Source organism: Lygodium microphyllum, chromosome 6 (genome assembly GCF_053477565.2).
Source record: "Lygodium microphyllum isolate KBCC chromosome 6, Lygodium_microphyllum_v1.1.10, whole genome shotgun sequence".
Lineage (NCBI taxonomy): Eukaryota > Viridiplantae > Streptophyta > Polypodiopsida > Schizaeales > Lygodiaceae > Lygodium > Lygodium microphyllum.
In genome coordinates, this window is record NC_141140.1 from 127,304,542 (window position 1) to 127,310,910 (window position 6,369).

General features: G+C 40.2%; 1 protein-coding gene across 1 annotated transcript; it reads left to right on the forward strand.

Moving 5' to 3' along the window:
* The first annotated feature begins 1,903 nt into the window (after positions 1-1,903).
* LOC148035104 (putative pyridoxal 5'-phosphate synthase subunit PDX1) lies at positions 1,904-3,656 on the forward strand. The gene is made up of 2 exons (XM_087680068.1): positions 1,904-2,126; positions 2,263-3,656. The coding sequence occupies exon 2, from the start codon at positions 2,266-2,268 to the stop codon at positions 3,154-3,156; it is 891 nt and encodes a 296-aa protein (XP_087536194.1). The 5' UTR covers positions 1,904-2,126; positions 2,263-2,265; the 3' UTR covers positions 3,157-3,656.
* The last annotated feature ends 2,713 nt before the right edge of the window (positions 3,657-6,369 follow it).

Here is a 6,369-nt window from a genome sequence, read left to right on the forward strand (position 1 = left end):
GTTGCAAGATCCACACACCCACTTTGACAAAGGCTCACAATACATTGACAACCCTACAAAAAAAAAATCTAACCCTAAAGCCATTACATTGTATTTTGATATTGGAAAATCATCATGTATATTCTAAAAATGACAAAAACTAAATTACCAGACTACTTAATAAAATTATTAAAGCTCAATGGTCGATATGAAGGATACATTACTAAATAGACAATTGAAGCTCAATGGTTTGATATGGAACATAGATGGTAGCTTGAAAAGAATGAGCTCCCCTCTTTATATTAAAATGTTAGACAAATATTTGCTTGAGGGAGAGATGCCTAATAGAGAGAAGAAAGAGGTAAATGTTGTTTGGCTCTACAAATTGCTAGGCAAGCCACAAGTGCATCTAGGTGCAAGTCTCTAATCTAGAGTAAGGAGTACCACAAAGCACCAAAGTTTGGGTCAATGTGAGGACTCAAAACAACTCCATCTCTTTCCTCCATTAAAGGTGGTGTATATATAAGAAAGCTCATACATAACATGAGAGAGAGAGAGAGAGAGAGAGAGAGAGAGAGAGAGAGAGAGAGAGAGAGAGAGAGAGAGAGAGAGAGAGAGAGAGAGAGAGAGAGAGAGAGAGAGAGAGAGAGATGACGATCCACCACTGTGCCACATGGCTCATGTTGTAATGGCTAAGTGGGTAACTCAATAGAATACGCGGTGTTACCTACCCAAAATATCATGGCCAAGTCATATCTCATGTAAGTGTCTCACAATAATGGAATGCTAAAGCGTTTTGATAGAGTAATATCTCATGTAAGTGTCTCACAATAATGGAATGTTAAAAGTGTTTTGATCACGAGTATGCGTTTGCAACCTCTATGATATGGCCATCAATGACTTGTTCGTGCAAACTTTTTGTACTCCTACTGTCACCATGGAGATTGAGTATGGATGGAAAATAGAATAAATAGTTCACCAGTAAGCCCATCATAATATTTGCATCCTCTACCCTTGCCTCCCCATCACTAGTATTGGAGCCCCCATTACGGATTGCAAGTCATTGATTATCACACTCCCCCCCCCCCCCCCCCCCCCCCCCTTTCAATGTGACAACAACTCATTTTGTAGTGGAGGTTCTTGATCTTGGTCTCACAAGAGCTCTCCCTTTGGTTGCTTGGAAGATACTCTTTAAAGCATAGAATCCACACACACACAAATGGATGCACATATATATGGAGATTGAGAGTGAGAGTCTCTAAAGGTAGAGAGCAAAAGGGCTAATTTAATTCCTAAATTCTCCGTTGGAAAGTGTTGGGAAAAATGTGCAATTCCCATGTAAGCTAGGTGACTATCATGTTAGGTTTGATCTTTGGCTTGGTAAATTGCACAATAAGAACTATAGATACCAATAACAAACAGTAGCTCAATTGGTAGGATGACTACATGAGGAATCGATAGTCAAGAAATCAAATACTCAACGACGCCTAACCTTTAGAAGTGCAGAGATTGGGATGAAACCAATTGCAATTATCTCAAAAAATAAAAACAAAAATAAAAATAACATGAAAATAACAAATGAAGGTTGGAACGATAGATAGACAGATAGAAGCATTGTTCACGAAAAACTTAGGTTTAATGTAAAATGAGTTGCAACAATTTTGGAAAGGCCTCCAAAATTTAAAGCAGGTTTAAAACCTTCAAGTTTACAAAAAAAATTAGTAAAAAAAAGTTTAAACACATATAATTTCTTTCAAAAAACTGTCTGAAATTTTGAGTTAATGGATTTTAAAATCTTCCGCCGGAAAGTGATTTTACCGGTAGACGCTTTTTCAAAAAATAAGAAATGAGAAGTCCCGACTGCCTCGTGAAGCTTCCAGCGAAATATTTTTTATTTTTTATTTGGAGGATTTCCTTGCGTTACCTACACTTTCTTGCGTGTTCTGGAAGCACCGAACCTTAGCATGGATGAGTGCTTAATGCGAGAGAGCAGGCCGTGCGGTTTTTCTTCGCCATAGCCGGTTCGAGGAAAAAGGAAATAGAAAGAAACACAGTAGGGTTTGCTCTTTGCTCCTCTCCCGTACTGAAGGTCTTCTTGCAGAGAACGTTCATCTCTTCCAAGTTTCCGAGCACAGAGTTCTACATAGGTATTATTATGGATTTGTTACTGTTGTTTTCTTGTTTCTTCTTGTTCTGCATATGTCTGTCTGTCTGCTGTCTGTCTCTGTATCTATCTGTCCTTATGTGTTGATCGCATGCCATTTCTTGCACCATCCGTTGCAGATAATGTCAGGTAGTGGTGTCGTCGCGTTGCTCGACAATGCCGATTCCAAGAAAGCCTCCACCTATGCCATGAAGGTCGGCTTGGCCCAAATGTTGCGTGGGGGCGTGATCATTGAGGTTACCAGCCTGGAGCAGGCGTACATGGCGGAGGAAGCAGGTGCCATCGCCATCATCGCATCTGAAAGAGTTCCTGCTGACATCAGAATGGATGGCACTGTGGCTCGCATGAATGATCCTGGCATGATTAAGGAGATCAAGAAGGCTGTCAACATACCTGTCATGGCTAAAGCAAGAATTGGTCACTTTGTGGAGGCACAGGTTCTGGAGGCCATTGGTGTTGATTTTGTGGATGAAAGTGAGATGCTCACCCCTGCTGATGATGCACATTACATCAACAAGCACAACTTCAGGATACCGTTTGTTTGTGGATGTGAAGATCTTGGGGAGGCCCTGAGCCGTATTGCAGAGGGAGCAGCGATGGTACGGACCAAGGGTGCTGCAGGATCAGGGAACATTGTTGAGGCAGTTCGGCACATCCGGTCCTTGCTAGGGGACATCAGGAAGCTTCAAACACTAGATCAGGATGAGATTTATGCATTTGCCAAGCAACAATGTGCCCCATTAGAGCTCGTGAAGCTGACAAAGCAGCTTGGAAGGCTGCCTGTGGCAATTTTTGCAGCAGGTGGTGTTGCAACTCCTGCAGATGCTGCTATGATGATGCAGCTAGGTTGTGATGGTGTGATTGTAGGCTCAGGTATCCACAAGAGTGGAGATTCTGCAGCCCGTGCCAGAGCCATTGTGAAAGCAGTGGCACATTACAATGACAGTCAACTTCTTGCAGAAGTGAGCTCTAATTTAGGACAAGCAATGGCAGGCATCAACCTTTCTAGATAGTTTTTGTCAGATACTTGGCAACACAAATATTATTCTTGTTTTACAAATGTGAGAATTGAGGCTATTTTGAGTTCATCCTCATGGTCCCTTCAACATATGTGAATTGCTGAAGGGGATTCCTGATGCACTGTTTCTGATGATTTGGTAGGACTGTACTTGCACACTTTCTATATCATGCAATCACTGTTGGGTTTCCAAGGCTATTATGAGCAAGTCATGAAAGCATGTTTTTGGCAACATACCTAGAAGAGGTGAGCAAAGGCAGAGATTGACACTTGTATTTTGTCCTGTTGAGAGGCGTTCCCCTTAAGAGCCCAGGGGAGCTTCCAAGTATTTGCCTTATTGTGAGTTTGAATGTGACTAGGAGTTTTGAGTTGTTGCTTGAGTTTATGTTATCAACATTTGTAGACACTTCTGGGTGATTTAACGGCTCTCTAGGATATATATTTGTTCACTTTACACCATGATCTTGCAGCATAGCTTGTTGTGAATCCTATATAATCAATTCTTGTTTGGAAGGCCTTTTGTAGGAGTGATTCAAGTGGTCACATTGTTTTGAAAGTAAGGGAAGATGAAGTGGTACTGCCCTGTCGTGTTGTAGCCAAGGTCATTTGGTAGTATTAACATTGCTTCATTGGAGGTCCTGGTGCTTAGGGATGTCTGCAAGGAATTGCTGTTTGGTTGTGAAGTGTGGCCTCTGGTCTGTTGTAAAAGCATCTTTGTTTTCCTTGAAACCTTTTAATGCCCCATGTTTACTTTCCCTTGATCTTCACAAATAGATCTATTGCACAAGTGCAAATGTTTGCATTAGTAGAAACCATTCCACAAATTTGGACAATTGTGTGTAGTTTGGCAATTGCAAATGAGACACTTCTCTTCCCTTATTTCGAAGTGCTTCACTATCTACTTGAAGATCTGTACTTCCATACCATATAGCTTGTTAGAATTACTCCCAATGTAATGAATTGGTAAAGATATTTGCAACTTATTGCTTAGTAGGCATGTTGTAGGTCTACATCTCCATGGAGTACTTTCTCATGAATGAAATGGTAGTTCACCTTAGTGTTTCTTGAGACTAGAAAGATTGGGTTACTAGCATGATATTGCTAATATTGTCACAATAGTGCTATAGGATCCACCACATCATGACCAATTTGCTTTAGTAAGCTGTAGAGCCACACAACTTCACACATCCCATTTATTGCCCCTTTGCAATTTAGTCTTTGTAGATGACAAAGAAAACTTAGGTGTTGCTTTGATATCCATTGCACAATAGCTTGTGTAGAATTGAGTATATAACTTGATATTGACCTTTGATTGTCGGCATTATCTTGCTGGATTGGTATCTATATATGCATAAAGTTCAAGCTCTAAATCAGCCTTGTAGTGCAATCCATCCATAACCAAATTTGTGCTTTACATAGAACATGACCCCTTGCATTGCATTCACGTCTAGTTTCCTAGGTGACTACACAAACTAACAGCACTAATTGCATACTTGAGAGCTAGACATGTAATTTGGAGGTAGATAAGATTGCTTGCCTATGTCTTTATCATATATGTTTGGCTCAACAATCTTGTCACACCTATGTATTGACAACTTTGCATTTGGATCAAGCAATGTCCTCGTGGGTTTAATGCTATCATGTCATTTTTAGCTAACATATCCAAAGCACAATCTTTGTAATATCCAAGTAACATTTCACCACCTTTATGCCAATAAAGTGTTTGAGTATCCCAAGATATTTCTTTTCAAACTCTTACTTCAGTTCACCCTTCAACTTGAGCACTTGGTAGTTTGTAACTTTCAAGAGTTCAGGATCAAGATTCAGGTGTAAAGTATGCAAGCTTAGAGCAAAGATACAAATGATGCATCCAAAGGATAATAAAAGTTTTTTGAAAGCCTTTCAAGGATTTATCTTTTGAAGCACTTGTAAAATTTTCAAGAATATTATGATGCAGTTATATTTGGAGGAGATATTTTGAGCAGTGTGGGGCTCATTATCGTGCAAATTGGAACTTTCTTTTTTTGGAGAAAGGATAGACAATTAGTTGTGAGGTGGTGGGTATGGTGCCTCTATTCACTTTTGGAAGAAGACTGTTCAATTAATGCTAGTAGCTTTAAAAATTTAAGGAAGACTAGCAAAAGGCCAAAAAGAGGGGTGGGGTTCCCAATTCTTGGAAGAAACTCAAATTCATAACCCTATGTATAAAAGCTACCAAGTGAATAGAAGAGTTCATTATTATGTATGCAAATTTGAGAGAGTTACTCTTGATTCTTGCAATCCTCTTGCTTGTGTGGAGAGAGTGAGAGAAAGAGGGAGAGGGACCGGGGGAGCTCATTATTATGTGTGCAAATTTGAGGGAGCCACTCCTGCTTCTTGCTATCCTCTTGCATGTGGAGAGAGAGAGAGACCATGGAGAGAAGCTTCTCTCTTTCTTCTTCTTCTTCTTCTTCTTCTTCTTCTTCTATCCATGGACAATGTAGTAATGATGCATTTGAAAGAGTATTGCTATCCTCTTGCTTGTGGAGAGAGAGAGAGACCATGGAGAGAAGCTTCTCTCTTTCATCATCATCATCATCATCATCATCATCATCATCATCTTCTTCTTCTATCCATGGAGCTTGCACAAGACAATGCAGTAACGATGCGTTTGAAAGAGTATTGCTATCCTCTTGCCCGTGGAGAGAGAGAGAGACCATGGAGAGAAGCTTCTCTCTTTCTTCTTCTTCTTCTTTTTCTTCTTCTTCTTCTTCTTCTTCTATCCATGGAGCTTGCACGAGACAATGCAGTAACGATGCATTTGAAAGAGTATCACTTGAATCATGGAGTCATCAACAAGCCTTTGAGTCTTGTGTAAAGATAAGGGGAGCTCAATATACCTTATCATTAATCTATTGTCCTTGATTTATGGGATCGAAGGAGAGCGTATGGATTAGTGTGTGAGACAGTGCAACAGTTATGTGAAAGGTAGCTTGATCAAGTTGGTTCGAAGCTTCGAAACTAATAAGAATTTCATCCAATGTCCCACCATTGCGATCATAAGACAACATTTTTTGGTTCCATTGCCTAGACTGTAGGTGGGTTCGATAATCGAATTCCTCACTCTCTTGCCATGTGATAGAGTAGGAACTTGCACTCCAAAACACCCCACGAATATGATAGGAATAGCATGTGTCCAGAGGATATCGATTCATGGGCTTTTATTGTT